General features: G+C 37.4%; 2 protein-coding genes across 10 annotated transcripts in view; both read right to left on the bottom strand.

Moving 5' to 3' along the window:
* Positions 1 to 22,267, bottom strand: part of LOC126934347 (cytochrome c oxidase assembly factor 5) — a 521,053-nt gene that overhangs the window by 488,638 nt on the left and 10,148 nt on the right. The window lies entirely within an intron of this gene.
* TSGA10 (testis specific 10) overlaps positions 1 to 22,267 on the bottom strand; it is a 149,937-nt gene that overhangs the window by 65,372 nt on the left and 62,298 nt on the right. For all 9 annotated transcript variants that reach the window (XM_050755077.1, XM_050755078.1, XM_050755076.1 and 6 more), the window contains 5 exons: positions 21,961 to 22,115; positions 16,006 to 16,061; positions 14,370 to 14,538; positions 11,581 to 11,691; positions 7,656 to 7,841 (listed from right to left, as the gene is read on the bottom strand). In XM_050755077.1, the coding sequence (XP_050611034.1) occupies positions 7,656 to 7,841; positions 11,581 to 11,691; positions 14,370 to 14,538; positions 16,006 to 16,061; positions 21,961 to 22,115 (677 nt within the window). The remainder of the gene's footprint in view (positions 1 to 7,655; positions 7,842 to 11,580; positions 11,692 to 14,369; positions 14,539 to 16,005; positions 16,062 to 21,960; positions 22,116 to 22,267) is intronic.

Below are 22,267 nucleotides of genomic sequence, written 5' to 3' on the forward strand. Positions count from 1 at the left end.
GTTAAGATAGCTATATTCCCCAAATTGATCTACCAGCTCAGCATGGTCTCTATCAGAATCACAGGTGGTTTCCTTGTAGAAATTGACAAGCTGAAACTAAAATTTATATGAATATTCAAAAGATTCAGAATAGCCAAAGAATCTTGAAAAAATGAAAACAAAGCAGGAAGACTTTCACTTTTCTGTTTCAAAACCTACTACAAAGCAATAGTAATTATGCCAGTGTGGTACTGACATAAGGACAGACATATAGAACAATGAAATAGAATTAAGAGTCTAGAAGAAGCCCATGTGTCTATGATCTATTGATTTTTGATAGAGGCGCCAAAACCATTCAAACTCGGGAGTGGGGTGGGGTGGTGCAGGGAGAAATGGTCTTTTCAACAAATGTTACTAAGATAACTGGATAGACATATGCAAAAGAATGAATTTGGACCCTTACTTCACACCATGTGAAAAAAAATGAACTAAAAATGCATCAAAGACTGAAATGGAGGGTTTGGTGGTGATAAAAGGTACAGTGATTCTTTTTGAAGTGATGAAAATGTTCTAAAATTGATTGTGGTGATCACTGCACAACCCTACAAACATCTAAACACTATTAAATTATATACTTTAAGTGGATAAACTATATGGCATGTTAATTATTCTCAATATAGCTATCACAAAAATAGCAATACAAAAAATATGTAGAATACAGCTAAAGCACTGTGTAGGGGAAAATACATACCTTAAATGTTTGGAAAAGAAGAATGGGCTAAAACCAATGACCTATAAGCACCTACATTAAAATAGGAAGAGAAAATTAAACACATTATTTAGAAGGAAAGAAATAATAAAGAGAAGAAATCAATGAAATAGAAAACTAGTTCATTAATAGAGAAAAATCAATGAAATTAATACTCCTTCTTTGGAAAGATAAACATAAATGATAAACTTCTGGCTAGACTGATGAAGACAATAGAGAAATGCTACAAATTACCAATAACAGGAATGCAAAAAGGAATGTAACTACAAAGTAAGAATAAATTTGCCTACAAATTTGACAACTTAGATGAAATAGGCAAATCCTAGCAAAACACAAATTACTAAAATGACTTAAGATATAAGAAATCCTCTTGGGCGAGGTGGCTCGCACCTGTACTCCCAGCACTTTGGGAGCCCGAGGCGGGCGAATCATGAGGTCAGGAGTTCGAGACCAGTGTGGCCAACATGGTGAAACCCTGTCTCTACTAAAAATACAAAAAAATTGCTGTGCATAGTGGCGGGCGCCTATAATCCCAGCTACTCGGGAGGCTGAGGCAGGAGAATTGCTTGAACCCAGGAGATGGAGATTGCAGTGAGCTGAGAGCACACCAGTGCACTCTAGGCTGGGTGACAGAGTAAGACCCCATCTCAAAAAACCAAAATATATATATATATGCAATCTAATAATGTATTTTTGAAAATACATCATGACTTGGTACCACGAGTGCAGCCTGGGTGACACAGCTAGAACCTGTCTCAACAAAAATCAAAACCACCATGACCTACTATCCAGGAATATATTTTTTAAAGCAATGTATTAACCAGTTTAACAAACTAAAAAATAAAAGTGATATGACCATCTCAATAGCTTTAGAAAAAGCATTTGATAAAATTTTATACCCATTCATGATACAAACTCTAAGTAAACTTGCGCCAGGCGTGATGGCTCATGCCTGTAATCCCAGCACTTTGGGAGGCCAACGTGGGCAGATCACCTGAGGTCAGGAGTTTGAGACCAGCCTGGCCAACATGTCGAAACCCTGTCTCTATTAAAAATACAAAAAAAAAAAAAATTAGCCATGCACGGTGGTGGGCGCCTGTAATCCCAGCTACTCAGGAGGCTGAGACAGGAGAATTACCTGAACCTGGGAGGTGGAGGTTGCAGTAAGCCAAGATTGTGCCACTGCATTCCAGCCTGGGCGACAGAGCAAGACTCAGTCTTGGTGGAAACACACACACACATACACACACACACACACCCCCCCCACACAGACACAACTTTAAGGAAACTTGCAAGAAAAGGGAATGTTTTCAACTTGACAAAATGCTTCTACAAGCCTGGCCAACACGATGAAACCCCGTTTCTACAAAAAATGCAAAAATTAGCTAGGCATGGTGGCACACTCCTGTATTCCCACCTACCGGGACGCTGAGGTGGGAGAATCCCTTGATCCCGGGAGGCAGAGGCTGCAGTGAGCCGAGATCACGCCACTGCACCCCAGCTTGGGCAACAGAGCGAGACTCCATATCAAAAAAAGTAAAAAAAAAAGCTTCTACAAAAAACCTGCAGCTAATATCATATTCAAAGATGAAACACTGAGTCCTATTCCCTTATGGCTATATATGAGGCAAAAAAATATCCACTCTCACCACTTTTATTCAATCCTGATGTCTGAAGTACTAGGCAGAAGAAAAGGGCATTCTGAGAAGAGTAAAAGAGAAGCAGTAAAACTATCTTTATATATTTAGGTCATAATTGCATATGTAGAAAATCCTTTTAAAATCTACAAAAACCTACTAGGACTAAAACATTGAATTTAAGCAATGTTACAGAATAAAAGGTCACAAAATTCTATTCTACTTTTGTGTATAGGCTATCAAAACCTGGAACAAAAAATTCAAGAATAAAATATCATTTTTACAACGGCATTGTAAAAACTCATGAGATATTCTATAAGAGCCATAAAAAAACCCATGAGATAATATGGGATACATTTAACAAAATATATTTAATAGCTGTACACTGAAAAGTACAAAACATTGTTCAGAGAAATAAAAGACCTGTACCTAAATAAATAAATGAGTGGATACACTATGTTTATGGATTGGAAGACTCAATATTGTTAAAATCTCAACTCTTCCCAGACTGATCTGTATATTCAAAATAATGCTAATCAAACCCCAAGTAGGGTTTTTTTTCTGTAGAAAATGATATGATCATTCTAAATGTATGTGGAAATGCAGAGGAACCATAGTAGCCAAACGTTTGGGGAAAAGAACACATTTGGAGGACTTAACTAACTCATTCAAGATCTACCATAAAGATATATTAATCAAGTCACTGGGTTACTGGCTAAGGATAGATGTATACCCAGAAGAGAGGACAGAAACAGATCCACACATATATGATCATTTGATTTTTGTGAAAATGTTGTAGACAATTCAATGATGAAATAAGTCTTTTCAATAAGTGGTGCTGGATGACTTCGTATCTGTATGGGAAAAAATGAACCTTGACCCTTCCCTTACATCATACACAAGTATTAATTCGATTGTAGCACAGATCTAAACATAAAATCTAAAAATATAAAATTTCTAAAAAAAGTCTATGCACCTTGGTGCATGCAAAGATTTATCAGGATACAGAAGTACAAAGTATAAAAAGAAAATTGGTAAACTGGACTTCATCAAAAACAGAAGTAAAACTTCTGTTCTTAGAATGATTTTATTAAGAAAACAGAAAGGCAAACCAACGACTGGGAGAAAATATCCAAAATTTAAAATGTTCAAAAAATAACTACAACTTAATAACAAGAAGATAAACATGCCAATAAAAAGATAGGCAATAGATCTGAACAGCTATCTCACAAAAGAAGATAGATTCATGACCGATAAGCATGTGAAAAGCTATTCAACATCATTTGTCATGAGGAAAAGGCAAACTAAAATACTAATGTGACAACCTTATTCATCTATTAACAATACCAAGTGTGGGAGAAGAAGATTTAGAGCAACTCGAACCATCACACAGTGCAAGTGGGAGTGTACAGTGATGCAACCACTTTGGTTTCTTGTTTGTTTTTTGTCTCCATCTCCTCCAGCATTTATCCTTTGTGTTACAAATAATACAATTATACTTTTAGTCATTTTTAAATGTACAATAAATTACTATTGACTATAGTCACCCTGTTGTACTATCAAATACTAGATATTATTTATTCAATTTGTCAGGTTTTTACAAAGTTAAGCATACTTACCATATAATCCAGCAATTCCACTCCTAGTTATTTATCCAAGAAAAATGAAAACTTACATGCGCACATAGACTTGAACACAATGTTCACAGATACTATATTCCTCATGGCCAAAAACTAGAAACAACCTGTTATGGACAAAACTGCGTCCCCTCCAAATTCATACGTTGAACCCTAATCCCCCAGGGTGACTCTATTTGGAGACAGGGCCTTTAAAGAGGTAATTAAGGTTAAATAAATGGGGTTATAAGGACAGGATCCTAACCCAACATGACTGCTGTCCTTATAAGAATAAGGAGAGACACCGAAGATGTGCATGCACAGAAGAAAGGCCATGCAAGAACGTAGCAAGAAGGCAGACATTTGCAGACCAAGGAGAGAGGCTCCAGAAGAAACCAAACCTTCCGGCACTGTTATCTTAGACTTCCAGTCTCCAGAACTGTGAGAAAATCATTCAGAGAGAAATAAACAAATCCACAATTACAGAAGATCTTAACATGTCTTTCAGTAATTGAGAGATCAAGAATACAAATACAGTAAGGATTTATAAGATTTGACTGACACTATTAACAAGCCTAATCTAATATGGAAATATATATAACACATATATATGCATCCACCAAGAAGTGAGCACAGATGCTTTTCAAGGTCATGTAGAATATTATCAAATATTGATAACATAATCTGCCACTAAGCAATTCTTAGCAGATAGCAAAGAATTATCACAAGCCATTTTATCTGATCACAATATTGGAAACATTAGACAATAAGATATTAGACACAAGAAAGTAAAAATAGACGGATAACCTCAAGTCCCCTGTACATTGGAAGGTTTTTTAAAACTTCAGGCCAAGTATGCTGGCTCATGCCTCTAAACCCAGCACTTTGGGAGGTTGAGGTGGGAGGATCGCTTGAGGCCAGGAGATCAAGACCAACCTGGGCAATACAGTAAGACTCCATTGCTACAAAAAAATTAAAAATTAGCTGGGTGTGGTGGCTCACACTTGCAGTGTTAGCCACTTGGAGGCTGAGACAGGTGGATCACTTGTGCCCAGGGGCTGGAGGCTGTGGTGAGCTATGATCGTACCACTGCACTCCAGCCTGGGAACAGAGTGAGACTCTGTCTCAAATAAACAAACTTTAGTAATTAAAAATAAATCATAACGAAACTAGATGATATTAAAAACAAAATGGCAATGAAAGCATTACCTCAAAACTTGTGGGCTGCAGGTGGCTGCACCCAAAAAAATATAGAGAAATTTCCAGTCTTCAATGTACACAAAAGAAGAAAGATATAAAATCACGAAATATGATACATTGATTCTAAAATTCATTTGAGACAGTTTAATAAGGACCAAGTACAGTCAAAATAATTTGAGGGAACATTAATTCTCCCAGATATCAAGACTCAATATAAAATTATAGTAGCTACAAGAGTGTATTATTGACAAAGGGATAAACAGACCAATGGGGCAGAATGTATGGGAACTTATTTTTATGACAAAGTAGACTTGACATATTTCAGAGAAGAAAGGATAATGGATATCTGTTCACAAAGATAAAAATTACATATCTACTTCAAACTACACAAAATCAATCTCAAATAGGTTAAAGTCCTAAATGTAAATGTCAAAATTTCACATACTTTCAAACATTTACAAGAACTTTTTTGTTGTTTTTTTGAGACGGAGTCTCGCTCTGTGGCCCAGGCTGGAGTGCAGTGGCGCGATCTTGGCTCACTGCAAGCTCTGCCTCCCGGGTTCACGCCATTCTCCTGCCTCAGCCTCCCGAGTAGCTGGGACTACAGGCGCCGCCACCTCGCCCGGCTAATTTTTTGTATTTTTAGTAGAGACGGGGTTTCACCGTGTTAGCCAGGATGGTCTCGATCTCCTGACCTCGTGATCTGCCCACCTCGGCCTCTCAAAGTGCTGGGATTAGAGGCGTGAGCCACTGCGCCCGACCTAGAAGAACTTTTAAATGAAAATATAGGAAAGTATCTCTCTGGCCTTGGGACTATATAGGATTTCTTAAAGAAGACATAACATTATAAACTATATAGGAAAAGATTGATAATAATTCTGAGTATATCAGAACTTAACATGCCTGTTTATATTGCAAGGAAGGTGAAAAGACAAACCACAGACAAGGACAAGATAATTGTAATATCTTTAAAAGGATTATCATCAAGAATATATAGAGAATTCTGTTAAAAATCAATATGAAGGCAGAGCGTGGTGGCTCATGCCTGTGATCCCAGCACTTTGGGAGGCCGAGGTGGGCGGATCACGAGGTCAAGAAATCGAGACCATAGTGGCCAACATGGTGAACCCCCATCTTTACTAAACATACAAAAAAAAAACCTAGCTGGGCAGGGTGATGCACACCTGTAGTCCCAGGTACTCGGGAGGCTGAGGCAGGAGAATCACTTGAACCCGGGAGGCGGAGCTTGCAGTAAGCCGAGATCGCCACCGCACTCCAGCCTGGTGACAGAGCGAGACTTCATCTCAAAAAAAAAAAAAAAAATCAATCAATCAATATGAAGAAGATAAGTTACCCAAAAAAGCTACCCAACAGAAAAATGGGCAAAGTTTACCAAAATTTCATTCCAAAGAAATTCAAGAAAACGTTCATAGAGAAGAATCCTAAATGGCTAAGAAACATGAAAAGGTCTTCAATTTTACTTGTAATCAAGGAAGCACAAGACAAAAAGTATAGAAAAAAATTGTCAGACAATATCAAGTATTGATTTGCATTTGAGAAAATAACTCATGATTTCTAACGGCAGAATGACACTTTAGAGAACAATCTGACAAAAACTTAGAGAAGAGTTGAAATTGCACATATCTTGGATCTATTCCAGGCATATAGCTTTTTAAAATTCACTTCCAGGCATAAATATAAGGAAACATGTAGTCAAGGAGAAATGTAAAAGGTTTCTTGCAGTGTTTTATCACAGAAAAAAGTGAAAAACAATTAAATTTCCTTCAATATGGGAATGAATTTTAAAAAGGAAATATTTATACAATGAATATATGCAACTGTTTGAGTAAAACAGTACACTATATATATCAAAGTAGATGTGTCAAAATTATAATATTGAGCAAAGAGGGCAAGTTGCAAATGAATATCTCCAACTATGTTTGTTATCACTTAAATAAAAACCAAAACATACAAAACAACATTATACGTTATTTGTGGGTGTAAGATTATAGAAAAAGTATAAACATATGCAAAGGAGTTAGACACACTGATAGGACAGTTATGCACACCAGCAATTAGGAAGGTAGGAGGGAAAAGGATGAGATAAGTTTTATCTGTAATGTTTTATTTCTTTAAACAAGAAGACATTTGAAGCAAATACAGCAAAATGTTAGTATCCTTACATGTGGGAGCTGGGGATATGTTTATCTGTTTTGTTACCTTTTTTGCACTTTTTTTTTGTATGTTTGAAATAGTTTCTAATTTTAACAAATGCTAATGATTGTTCTGGATGTAGGGTAGTTAAGAGATTGTAGAAGAATCAAAGTATAAGGAGAATGGTTAACATTCTTATATTGATTAGTGTTTGTTCATACATTTATTTTATGGAAGGCCAAACAAAACTCTCTTAAATATGATGCAGGATGTATTATAAGCATATTTTTCCAAACTTACTTGTTCAACCTCCCTGTTGAGGGAATCTACTTTTTCTTTTAATCTGTTACCCTCTGCCTCGGCAGTGATAAGTTCCAGTTTGAGGGTATTGTTATCTGCCTCTGATTGACGGGCTTTATTTTCCCAGTTTTCAGCATCTTCATTGGCTTTTCGAAGTTGTTCCATCATTTGCCGGTTCTCAGATTCCTGAAAAGCAAACTTTAGCTATTACTTTAAAACATTTAAAATGTTCAACATATGATAAAATTAAACATTATTTTCCAAGTCATTGGGAATTCACTTGCCATGAGAAGCATTTGTAACAGAACCCTGAGGAAATGCATCTATACTCTTAGTTCAGAAAACAGGTCATCCTGTAATTAACAAAGACAGTGCAATCAGGATATGCCCTGGCTCCTGAGTGACACTCAGTGAACACTAGTAAATAGTAAATTTAAGTCAGTTACTCTTTTCTTCAAGACCTGAATGAATTTGTTCTTATATTTCCTTTTGTTCAAAGTCCTCCACAGCCTGCTTTTCCCATATGTCTGCTTACTGACTACTTGCTGGTCTGGTTTCTGAGTCTCTAGCCTTTCGTATTGGTGTATTCCCTTGTTCCTGACCAATTTACTGGGCTGTGCTGGCTACAGAGCTTCTGAGTACTTGCATATTTTAAGTGTCAACTTCTGATAATTTCCTGTCTGGTGCCTGCCTTTTATTCATAGCCCCAGCCTTAATTATCTTGATCATGAACTGTTCTACGATTATCTTTTACCTGCTAGTCTAGTAACTTTCCCTGCCAGTCTAGTAACTTTCCTGAAATTGCTCAGAAGTAAACTATCAAACCTATGCCAATAAACAGTAGTTGTAAATATGCATTCATGTATAAATTGAGCATACAATAAGAACCAGAGTTTTTAAACTTTCAAAATTCTATCATGAGCAGAGTAATTGAAGTAGGGTCTGATTTCTAGTAGGGAAATAAGGAGGGGAAGAAATTCAGCTCCACAAACAACATAATTGACCAAGTAATCATTATTAGGCTATTTTTAAAAACATGTTATTATGGTATGGTGAATTCATTCTAAAAAATTAGTTGTAATTTTGGTAATTAATTATTTAAAAGATCTCTTTCTCTCCTGTTAATAGTGCACATCCCTATCGGAAATCCTGGGCTAAATAAAATGACCAAATTGCAATAAATAATGTCTCATTAATACTCCTTTCAAATCAGATACGCCATCTCTCGATTATGATTACTGGTGGAAATTCAGCTAATATTGCCACCTTGTGGCCTCTGACGTGAAAGGTCTTTGCCAAGTCTGTGTCAGTCAACGATATACGAAACTACCTTATTGGCTTTCAAGATTCAGATACTCTGAACGTGTCAGTAGGAACCTGATACGTGTTTTCCATGATTGTACTAACAATAATAGTTGTGTACGGAGTATGTACTTGGAGGGTGCTTGTACAATATACTTAAACGAATTTTATTCACATTGATTTTTACCCTCCTTTTGTGTAGTACTTACTGTCTATGTCATTCACTTAAAACTGCCTTGCAGCTTTGTGTTGTTAGGTGTGGATGTGAAGCCTCCCCAATAACGCCTTGTATTTCTCTAAAATAGGAACCATTTTTATATTAAATTTAGTTCTGTGACCAGGTAGTACATTGCTCAAAGGGAAAAGGGATTCCATAGAATGTCTCTGCTGTCCTCCAACCACCCAGTGCTCCCTCCTTCTTGGCAAGCAGAAAGCATATTTTACCCTTTTTCATATCCTCCCATAGAGGCCAGAGAAGTGTTGAGCCTGAGAGGCAACACTATAAAGAAAATGAAACTGTTCTTTGGGATTCTCTATTGCCTGCTTTCAGGATCTCTTTACTTCAATATGGTGCCTCCCCTGTATCCACAGCTCCCTCTGGCCACCCACAAGTCTCACTGCAACACTCCAAAGGCCTCAGCTGGAATCCTTTGCATTTCTAGCCTAAATTATGGTTACAACCTCTTCTAACTGCTCTCTTCACTTCTAATTTTGTTACCCTTCTGGTTTATTCTTGACATTTCCAAAATAAACTTCCTAAAAGGTAATCCTTAAATAACTTTCATGTTTTAGTTCTAACAAAAGCTTCTGAAAATAGGGTTCAAAGGTCTTTCTTACCTCTCCTTTATCATCCACTTGTACACGCTACTCTACCTACAGGACCTACTTTTTCCCCTACACCTTTGCTCACGTTGTGCCCACTGCCTGGGAGTCATTCTGTTTCCTCTCTGTTTTTCATCTCTGGCACTCCAGCACCTAGCACACTGCATGAATGAGTGAATGAATGAAGTACTCCATACTTCTTGATGGTCTATCCCTATCAAAATGGATCTGTGGTTCATTCTCTCAGGGCCTGTATCCATCCAGTGTTATGCAATCTCATAAATAAATTCATACTAGGATGCTAAAATCCCCAGCACTTTGGAAGGCCAAGGTGGGAGGATCACTTGAGCATAAGAAGCTTGATGTGTGATGTCTGAAAATATAATTCTAGAATCTAAAAGTTCTAATCCCTAATGGTGGAATTTCAGGTAATGTTACTAACAGACTAGAGAGATAAAGGGAAGTGTTTAACACTGGCTGAAAGCTTACTATGTTAAATGTTGCTCTGGGCTGGGTGCTATGGCTCATGCCTGTAATCCCAGTACTTTGGGAGGCCGAGACAGGTGGATCACTTCAGGTCAGGAGTTCGAGACCAGACTGGCTAACATGGCGAAACCCCTGTCTCTACTAAAAATGCAAAATTAGCTGTAATCCCAGCTACTCATGAGGCAGGAGAATTGCTTGAACTTGGGAGGCAAAGGTTTCAGTGAGCCGAGATTGCACCACTGTACTCCAGCCTGGCAACACAGTGAGCCTGTCTCAAAAAAAAAAAAAAAATGTTGCTCTGGATATTCATTTATTGATTTCTAACCTATTCCAGAATAGATTCAGATGGCTCACTGTGCTAGGTGTTTTAAATTATCTCACTCACTTGGGTGTTCTTCCTGATTACAGATGGGAAGAATCAGAGAGGTTGAGCAGCCTGCATAAATAAAAAGCCTTCTGTTCATTTATGGCATTACATTGCTGGAACCTTAAAATCAAGAAGTGTAGGAAACCACGTGCTTTTCCTACACAGGCTGCTTGCTGCCTGAAAGCAAGGATTGCAATTCAGGAATCCTTAGACTCTCTTCTGTCTCAAAGCCCCTAACAGTACTATGCATACCATAAATAAATGTTCAAGATGTGTTTGTGGACTGATATGAAATAAAATAGTGTAGGTGGACTGATTATTATAATAGGTATAGTGTTACCTACATACCACTCAAACCATTAATGGGAACATTCTCCCTCAATTTTAGACAATATTTTAACTAATAGACATATTTAAAATCCTCAGTAAAGCTGCCTGTTTATTCCTGAGTTGCCACACGTGAACCACACTTATTGGAGTCATCTGATGTCACATACGTGTGCCTGGCCAAATGATTGCTAACAGAGAAGTGTGAGGAGAACCATCTGCCCTGTGGTCCTAAAAAAATAGATGGCCCTATAACAGGGTAATCAATTCTGATCTGCTACATAATCAGGTGGAACTTCTTTTGTCAGAGGTCTGTAATTGGAAACCCCACCACTTTCAATTACATTGTAAGTGAGGTCAAGTTGATTCTGGCCTTTCGTCCATCATCCAATTAGGAAGATTCTGCTTGTCTAGAGTGGCAGAGTCGCAAAACAAAAGGGGCATATTCTCAAGGCATCTTTCTGAACATTCTAAATATGTAGTTAACCCACCATTGTCAAAACTAAAATCTACCATGTGTTGAAGAAAGCTTTGATTCACCCGTCCCTCTGAGTATACTCAATTCTAAATTAACTCAGTGAAAACTAAGTATCATGAGCAAAAAGAAAAAAAAACACATACTTCAGACTTTAATATGTTCTTCAGCTTGTTAACCTCCAGATTCGTATCTTGAACCTTCTGCTTTATGTCATTAAGTTCATTATGCGTGTCATTCAATTTTTTGGACAGTGCCTATGTGAAAAAAGATAGGTACATTTGACTACGAAAAACAAAAAATTTCTATATCTCAAAAATACCATAAACAAAATTTTAAACACTTGGAACAAATAAAATTAACATACCTAATACATAAACTCATATAAAAACAGAAAACACATGAGCCCAATAGCAAGTGGGCAAATGACCTAAACAGGCAATTCACAAAGGGAAGCATAAGTAGGTAAGACCTGAAAAAAACTAAACTTTACCAGCAACCGAAGATAAGCTACAACTGAAACAATGCATTACTATGTGCTTATCAAATTAATACAGATTTAGAGCTGTTCGGCTGTGGCAAAGAATGGGCATTTCCACGTACTGCTGGAGTAAATGTAGATTTGCAGAAAGCAAATCTGTGATCAGGTATCTGGTGATGTATCAAGAGACAATTTTTAAACGCTCATAAAAACAAGAAAGACAAAAATGTTGATTATTGTTGAAGGTGAGAGATGGCACATGGGGATTCATTATATTTGAAAATGTCTATTTACATTTTTTTTTAATTTAAAAAAGAAAGCTCAGCTGGGTGTGGTGGCTCATTCCTGTAATCCTGGCACTTTGGGAGGATCACTCGAGCCTAAGAGTTTGAGACCAGCCTGAACAGCATAGTGGGAACCCAACTCTACAAATAAACAAATAAATAATAATTAAAAAGAAACCTCATAATCTGTGACTCAGTCTGAAATGAAATGTAATAAAATTTAATGAGATGCTGTCATTAAGGCATTATTTGTTACAGTGACAATATTTATTCACATTAAGTGAATCATGCAGTAAATAACAGTATATCTACATAGTGGCATAACCACATAATAGAATGATTTTTAATAATACAGGGAAATATTTGCCTATGTTAAATGAAAAAAAAAATCATGCTAAAACACAAAAATACCTCATTATCCCAATTTGTTAAAAACTGTGGTATGAAGGATAAAATTGTTTAGTTTCCACTTTCTAGTCTTCTACAATACAGGTTCTTAACCTGTGGTCCACAGAGACAGACTTCTCTTCTACCTTGGGCCTATGACCATAACGAAGGAGAAAACTGCTTTTGAAGATGTGTAAATTGTTATGACAACCGTTTTCTTCTGGTTATAAAAAATGTTTACGAAGTTTGAACAAGGCAGGAAAATGCTTACAATATTATAGTAAGCTCAAAATAGCTATAAAATATTTATAGAGTGATATACTGGACAGTACAGTAACTGCTTTCCAGGTATAGTCTCACTTACTATCCGTTTTTACAGATGCTACAGAGACTCAGAGAAGTTGGTTTATATGATCACATGCAGAGAGCGAGATTCAACCCATGTGAACCTTACTCGGCTCTACTACCTCTTCATGTAGAAAAAAGCATGATATAAAATGATAGGTGATTTTATCCCACTACAATAGAAAGTGTGTATAAAAATAGTGTTAAAATTTGTAAGTGCACTGAATAGCAATAAAAAAAAATATGTCAAATGTAACAGTGACTAACTGGGTGTTAAAAACATGGGGGCTTTTTTAAACTCTTAACTTTTTGTTTAGAAAAAAAGACTTTCTATAATAAGCTTCTATTTCTAAACCAATCAAAAAAATAGAAACTAAATTTCTAGGTTTTCATAAATAAGATACATCCACCTTTAGCCCATATGCTGTAGCTGTAGAGTACACAAAGGCAGACCTTATAAATTCCCATCTTTTGGTTTTTATTGCTATTCATTAATTTTTTTAACAAACTTTTAGAATAGTTTTAGATTTACAGAAAAGTTGTGAAGACAGTATAAAGAGCACCTCTGTTGTTAACATTTTACATTAGAATGGTACATATGTCACAATTAATAAACAAATATTGATACATTATTATCTAAAGTCCATACTTTATTCAGAGTTCCTTCCTTTTTTACATAATGTCCTTTTTCTGTTCCAGGATCCCATTATTCATTAACTTTAAAAAAAAAATACTTTAACATTTCAGATAATTTTTTATGATTAACAAAGTATTACATCTTTATAGCTGTTTAAGTAAATTAATAATCTTTAACAGTTAAAGAATACAGACTTTCAGGATGCAAACTAAACACACTGAAAGTGATATCAAAGTGGGGGAAATCATTTGGTCTTAAAAATTTTGAGAAGGGAAGAAATTTTCCAAATAGGATTTTTAAATGTTCAAGTTAAAATAAATGTTATTGGAAATGAGAACTGCAGATTAGACTTAAATATATTGCCTTAGGGAGAAAGAGTAATTATAAGAGGAACTTTCCTAAAAAGAATCACAGTGCTAATGAGGACCAAAAAACAAGGAACAGTCCATACATTCGTACTTAAAACAGAATAATACGTAGTCCATTTTTTAAGAAAACCTGTTCTTTAAGGGTTCTGAAGGTTTTTATTCTCATTTGTTGATTATTCAAATATTTATCCTTCAGTAAGGAAGTACTAAGACTTAATACAAATATAGCCCTGTTCTCTCTTGTCTTTAATATTTAACCCTTTGTGTCTGAGAATTCCACTGAAAAATTATGTGGCCTATTTTGTTATTAAAAAAAAAAAAAAAAAAGGCTAGTTCCAGCATCTGAGCTCTTCTATAAAACGAAATGAGGGCTGTTCCTCACAAGAAATGCATTTTTTTTTCTTGGAGAAAACGATTCTAGGAACAGGCGTACCTGGTTTTCTTGCTTCGCTTTAGCGAACTGTTCTTGGAGACTGTCATTGTCATGCGCCAAGATGTCTCTCTCCCTGGCGATCTGGGCCAGCTCGTCGTTTGTCTCGTCCAGCTGCCGGCGCATTCTGGAAATGTCTTGTTCACACATGATGAGGGCCTCGGTAGACTGTCTATTCCACAAATCAGAGAGTGCATAAGAAGAGACATTTTACTGGAACGGAGCAACAAATTCTCACAAGACAGACGATGGACAGTTAACATGAAAACACTTGAGGAGATTTTAAACACATTTGGATTTATAGGAATAAATACTGCAGGCCGGGCGCGGTGGCTCAAGCCTGTAATCCCAGCACTTTGGGAGGCCGAGACGGGCGGATCACGAGGTCAGGAGATCGAGACCATCCTGGCTAACACGGTGAAACCCCGTCTCTACTAAAAAATACAAAAAAAACTAGCCGGGCGCGGTGGCGGGCGCCTGTAGTCCCAACTACTCGGGAGGCTGAAGCAGGAGAATGGCGTGAACCCGGGAGGCGGAGCTTGCAGTGAGCTGAGATCCGGCCACTGCACTCCAGCCTGGGCGGCAGAGCGAGACTCCGTCTCAAAAAAAAAAAAAAAAAAAAAAAAAGGAATAAATACTGCAAAGACCGTGCATTAGAGTTTCTCAATGTTGCCATCATTTCACTATGAAAAGCATACTAAGTATACCTAATAGTCAATGATTTGCCAAATATTTCAAAACTTCTGACATCAAGTAATAGCAAGGGTTTCATCCTACCTCTGTTATGGCTTAGTCTCCTTTACAGGTTCCTCTTCCCCTGCCTGCTTAAAAATTAATGCTTTTCAGGGCTCAAGCCTTAGCCTCTCAATTATTCTCACTCTAGCCTTTCTCTCAGACAACCTCTATTCATATCCATGGTTCCCAACCCCATCTATACCCAATGACTCCAAAATAATTATCTCCAGCTTTAGCCCCTCTGTTATACCCCAGCCTTATATTTAACTGCTTACTAGACATGTCTACAATAAGGTCCCAAAGGTTCTTCAAATTCAGAGGTAAAATCATTTTTTCTCCGCATACTTTCTTCGTGTTCAGTATTCATCCCTGGCCAGAAACTTGGCATTTTCCTAGTGTCTCTCCTTCATATAAAAGCACTTCACTCCTTCTGTCCCACAGCTCCTAAACCCCAATTTATCACCACCTCTTCTGCTTGGGTATCTTTCTAATACAAAAATCTCCTCAGAATTCTTTAATGATATCTTATTGCCCCAAGAATATAATCAATACTCATTTGTCTATAACGCAAGCCTCTGCCTGCCTATTTAGCCTCATCCCTTCACTTCTCCCCTCACGCTCTAGGTTTCAACAACACTCAACCCACTTGTAGGTCAAGAGGCTTGCGAATGTGATCTGTGGTTCTTTGCTATTCTTTCTACTTTGAATGCCCTTCCCTTCCCCTTACTTTACTTGGCAAACACCATCCCCTCTTTTAGTTCCCTAGACAGACTTAGACCTCGTTTGATGAGAGAGTTAGCACCTTACACGTATCACTAAGCCCCTTGTTTCTTACTATCTTTGTACCTAACCTGGTACTTGGCCCCCCAGTAAGTGCTCCAATATTTGTTAATGACTGATTTACCTTGATGCCTGTTCCATCTCAGCAATGATATTCTTCATGCCTGAAATGGTCTTTTCCTTGAAAAATAATATAAGTATTAAATAAAAAAAAATATTAAGCTGTTATTTCTGTTAAAATTGAATGAACAAAAAGAAAATTTCCCCTTCCCTTTAGGTTTCCATTTGGTTTTAAAAACATGTATGTCCTATTCTTTTCCATACTTTAAAGTCTAGTATATCAACGTGAATATTTGCACGGGGTAAAAATAGTATGTTCATTAAAGTAAAGGCTATACTTAGGTGTAATTACATGAGATCAGTATATCAAATTCTTTGTTAAAAGATAGTTTGTGCAGTCGCCCAGGAACACAAGAACACCCTATAACCACCTGTTTTTGGAGGTAAACCAATGGTTTGGCATTGGAGTATTGGCATTTTATACTGGGATTAGAACTGGTTCTCTTGATCGCATTCTTTATGTCATAAAACCCAGAGAAGCCAATCGTGTATACCTAAATTTAGTATTTAAGAATAATTTTGATTAAGTATATTATTTATATTAGCCAGCAACAAAATCTTCAAAAAGTTGTTCCAATTCAATTACGTATAGAAGCATACTACTGATATTTAGGTGTGAGCTAATAAGGAGGTAAGCATTAGGCCTAGAGAAAAGGTAAGAAAAACAAACTATTTATATTTTCCTTTTTTAAAGGCGTGGTGAGGGAGTAGAAGTAGCGGAGTCAGTCAAGGCAGAGATGGGTTTGAATATCTTAATGCCTTTAATACCATTCCCACACCTCTTTTTAAAACTTCCATTGACCCTGAACTAGTCCAACTATAAACAGACACTTAGAGCTAACATTAGCCCTAAAAAAGTAAGAAAGTTATTTCACTAAGTAATAACTGGATTTCACCTTGCCCTTTGAATTTTCAAATCTTAAGTAACCAAGTAAAAAGATTTTTAAAAACTCAAACCTATATTTTCCAACCAATTCTGTTCCTGTTTCCTTTTTTTTTTTTTTTTTTTTTTTTTTTTTTTTTTTTTTTTTTTGAGACTGAGTTTTGCTCTTGATGCCCAGGCTAGAGTGCAAGGGCGCCATCTCGGCTCACTGCAACCTCCGCCTCCCGTGTTCAAGCGATTCTCCTGCCTCAGCCTCCTGAGAAGCTGGGATTACAGGCATGCGCCACCACGCCCAGCTAATTTTTTGTATTCTTAGTAGAGACGAGGTTTCACTATGTTGGCCAGGCTGGTCTCATACTCCTGACTTCAAACGATCCACCTGCATCGGCCTCCCAAAGTGCTGGGATTACAGGCATGAGCCACTGCGCCTGGCTGTTTGTTTCTTTAGCGTTAGTTTTGCACACACTTGCATGTGTATCTGTGCATACTATCTTCCCTTATTCATGTGCTCTCCTCTAGGGTATTTTTAGCTACAGTTTCCCATTCTGCTTTCTCATGGAATGGTACAGATTCCACATCCGGCAGTAATGGATACTGGTGTGTTGTTAAAATATGCATAAAAAAAAAAAAGTTAAATCCCTTCAAGAAGGACAAACCAATGAAGGAAAAACTAAAAGACAAAATACTCCTTAAAATGGAATGTTTACACATTTTTGAAATATAATTTAATACATTTCTAAAACAAATTCTGAAAAGCTAGTTGAACTAGCGCTTTTGAAAGTCCTTACTTGAGGCCGAGTGCGGTGGCTCACGCCTGTAATCCCAGCACTTTGAGAGGGTGAGGCAGGTGGAACACGAGGTCAGGAGCTCGAGACCAGCCTGACCAACATGGTGAAACCCTGTCTCTACTGAAAATACAAAACTTAGCTGGGTGTGGTGGTGGGTGCCTATAATCCCAGTTACTCAGGAGACTGAGGCAGGAGAATCGCTTGAACTCGGGAGGCAAGGGTTGCAGTGAGCCAAGATTATGTCACTGTACTCCAGCCTGGGCGACAGAGACTCTGTCTCAAAAAAAAAAAAAAAAAAAAAAAGTCCTTTCTTGATTAACCTTAAAATATGTTTGATAAGCCTATAAAGGGCTTCGCTTTATCAATATAAGTGCATCTTAAAAAAAAAAAAAAAAGATTATCTAGAAACATTGTAAAGTATCCACGGCAACAAAATTTCTGGGTTAAATCCAATAATATATCCTCTTAGCCTATTTTTCTCTTAATATGACCTTAATACCACCATTTCTCAAGTGTACCATCATTCCTTGTACAACCTCAGTATGTTCTAAGACATATTCCTTGTACAACTTCAATGTTTAACAATTTTTTTAAATAATATTTAATATTCCTTATTCAACCTCATATGTTGTCCAACTAGGGACGTAGATTCATATTAACTGTCAAAATTCAGTCTGGACAGGATGGTGCTAAGTATATTTAGAAAAAATAAACAAACTATAACATTATTCAAATAATCTGGCTTTTCTTAACCAAAAATCTATGAAGTTGCTATTGAGTTTTCTAACTTTAATTGGTAGCAAGTAGTAAAACATTTTTTTAAACCATGAATACCAGGAAAAAAATCACTTTATTCACTATAATGTAGACTTTTCCATGCTAATTTATTTCTGTAATCTCCATGTGAACAGTATTAGTTTTCACTGAGTGGCCTTTGTTAGTTCAGCTCTGAGGTATCATTGCAGAGAACATTTCCTCTTTTGATTGCCTAACACTACCTTACAAGATATTTTCCCTACAGAGGATGGATGTGTTTACTTTCATAAAATCTTATACAAAGTTCTTGATTTTGAAGTAGACTTCTAACTCAATATTGCTTGTGAAAGAAATATAACACTGGTACAGTTAGCAGAATGGAAGAAATGTGAAATATTAGATATAGTACAAGAAAATGAGATTTTGAAAGATGTGAAGAATTTTGTTTCTAAATGTGTTTTGAGAGGAAATAATGCTTAAATATTCAGAAATGTTTTGAATATAAAGAGAAGCAAAATTCCACCTAAAGAAACCTAAAATTTCAAAAACGAGTCAGCCTTTTCCACAAGTGTTTACCATCTCATGTCCTTTGATAACCTCAATTATGTCCATGATTCCCAAATCTATCAACTTTAATTAAATTTTTCTCCAAACCTAAAAATCCAAGAGCCCTTGAATATTTCAATATTTCACCTACATATCCCAAAGAGAATTCAAACTCAACATGTCAATAACTTTCCTTTGTAAGGCTGTTCTAGTTCCTGTTTCTTCCTTCACACATAGGAATTATCCATGTGATTCTTAAGCCAGAAACCACACCTTGTTAATTTTACTTCCTTAAGAGACCTATTTCTCTCACTGATAAGCCTACTATTCTAATATAGGTCTCAACACTGTTTTCTTAACTAGTGTCCCTGTCACTATTCTCATTTCCCTATAATCCATCTCTCATATAAATGTTAAAATGCCAGAATATTTGTTATAAAATAAATACCTAATTGTAACATTTCATTATCATTATTTCAGTGACCCTCTATATCCACGAAGACAGAGCTCACACTAAACATCACATGTACTTTTATGATTTTTCCTTATCTATCCCATCTCTTCATATAGCTATATCTATATCCCATCTTTTCATATATATCTCTTCATATATCTAAATCTGTATACATAGATCATATATCTATATAGATAGATGAAGAGATGGGATATATACATATATATACACACACACACATACATGCACTGTAAGGCTGCAATTAGCATCATAGCAGAGAAGGGACTGTCTGCCTATCCCATCTTTTCTTTGCCCTCCCATATGTATCTCTCTACAACCTGTTCTCTGGCCAGGGAAAACTATCAGGAAGTGTCATGAAATTCTCTCATGAAAGCCACTGGACTCTCACTTAAGCTGTTCAACCTGTCTGGATCACCCGTTCTCATTGTCTTCTTCCCCTAAATATTCTCCTGACTACTATCTAGTCATTTTTCAGGGGAGTCCAGGCACCATCACTTACTTAATGGAAGGTTTTTCCAGACCTTCCTCCTCCCTTAACCCAATTCCCAGGCTGAATCACGTGTGTTTTTGCCCAACTCCAACAACACATTGTGCATATGTCATTATGGCACTGAATACATTCTATTCTAACAGTTCCTTTCTCTCTCTCCTTATTACACTAGAGGCTTTGATAAAGCAGACCATTCACTTTTTTTTTTTTTTTTTTTTTTTGAGACAGAGTCTTGCTCTGTCATGCAGGGTGGAGTAGAACGGCACGAACTAGGCTCATTGCAACGTCCACCTCCCAGGCTCAAGTGATACTCCTGCCTCAGCCTCCCAAGTAGCTGAGACTACAGGCGTGTGCCACCATGCCCGGCCTCATCCTCACTTTCTTTCTTTTTTTTTTTTTTTTTGAGACGGAGTCTCGCTCGTAGGCCAGGCTGGAGTGCAGTGGTTCCATCTCAGCTCACTCCAAGCTCTGCCTTCTGGGTTCACGCCATTCTCCTGCCTCAGCCTCCCGAGTAGTTGGAACTACAAGTGCCCGCCACCACGCCCAGCTAATTTTTTTTGTATTTTTAGTGGAGACGGGGTTTCACCGGGTTAGCCAGGATGGTCTCGATCTCCTGACCTCGTGATCCGCCCGCCTCGGCCTCCCAGAGTGCTGGGATTACAGGCGTGAGCCACCGCGCCCGGCCCACCCTCAGTTTCTAACATAACACATGGTACATGTCAACAAATGTTTGTTGAAAGAGTGCATGGATGAGTGGAAACATAAATTAACGAATTAGTTACCTTAGAGCAGGGAAAGCCCTTATTCCAATGATGCTACTTTTGCTTAAGATATTTGTGAAAACAGCTTAGGAACTGCTTTCAGAATCAGTTTATAAGGTAGAAAATAATACCAATATCTCTGCCTTCTTGGCAACACCTTTTATTTATTTTATTTATTTTTGAGACAGTCTCGCACTGTTGCCTGGGCTGGAGCGCAATGGCCCGATCTCGGCTCACTGCAACCTACGCCTCCAGGGTTCAAGCGATTCTCCTGCCTCAGCCTCCCGAGTAGCTGGGATTACAGGCGCCCGCCACCACGCCCGGCTAATTTTTTGTATTTTTAGTCGAGACAGGGTTTCACTATGTTGGCCAGGCTGGTCTCAGACCCCTGACCTCGTGATCCACCCGCCTCCGCCTCCCAAAGTGCTGGGATTACAGGTGTGAGCCACCGCACCCTGCCTGCACGCAGCCGGCAACATCTTTTTTCAACAACAACAAAAATGTGGGATGGAGGTTATCATCCAGCTTTATTCACCAGCCCTACGTGACCTATCATCAAAGCCTGAGGATGATGTAAAAATGTGCTCCTAGGGCCGGGCGCGGTGGCTCAAGCCTGTAATCCCAGCACTTTGGGAGGCCGAGACGGGCAGATCACGAGGTCAGGAGATCGAGACCATCCTGGCTAACACGGTGAAACCCCGTCTCTACTAAAAATACAAAAAACTAGCCGGGCGAGGTGGCGGGCGCCTGTAGTCCCAGCTACTCGGGAGGCTGAGGCAGGAGAATGGCGTAAACCCGGGAGGCGGAGCTTGGAGTGAGCCGAGATGGAACCACTGCACTCCAGCCTGGGCAACAGAGCAAGACTCCGTCTCAAAAAAAAAAAAGAAAGAAAAGTTATCCTAGTTCTAAACAATATTACAAAGGGTAACTACCTGAAAATATGCTTTTAAGAAGAAATTAGTCTCACTACTTTATTGTCATGCTTTATATTTTGATATCTGAATTAGTTCTTGTCAGTTAATGTTAATTACTAATTCATGATAGAAAAATCAACTTAAAATATTAACTACTGGATTTGTACACATGCTTCCTAAGACTATCTTAAAATATTTCAAAGTCAGATTTTGAAGTTTCAACTCTCTAGAAAAAAAAATTTGAGAAAATTAGAATATTTTATTCAGATTCTAGTTTTTAAACCATAGTTTAACATTTAACATTTCATTTAAACGTTCCTTATAAACCACAGTTCTCAGAACATACTTTCATTGCCAAACTCTCTCCAAGGGATGCAATGTTCTCAGATTTTTTATCCAAACATGCTTGCAGGCATTCCTTTTCTTTAGCCAGATCATTGAGGGTTCCACCAAGAATGCTGATTTCTTCTCGCTGTGCAATATTTTGCCTTGTGAAATTATCTAAATATGCAATCATAAAAGTGTTGTTTTAATCAAAATAATTTTTTTCCTATTTCAAGCAGATTATCGTACTTTTTGAAGTTCTCCTTACTTCTAATGTATTATATTCAATTACTAACAATGAGTGCTATATCCCAAATTAAAAAATGCTT

The sequence above is a fragment of the Macaca thibetana genome, chromosome 13 (assembly GCF_024542745.1).
Source record: "Macaca thibetana thibetana isolate TM-01 chromosome 13, ASM2454274v1, whole genome shotgun sequence".
NCBI lineage: Eukaryota > Metazoa > Chordata > Mammalia > Primates > Cercopithecidae > Macaca > Macaca thibetana.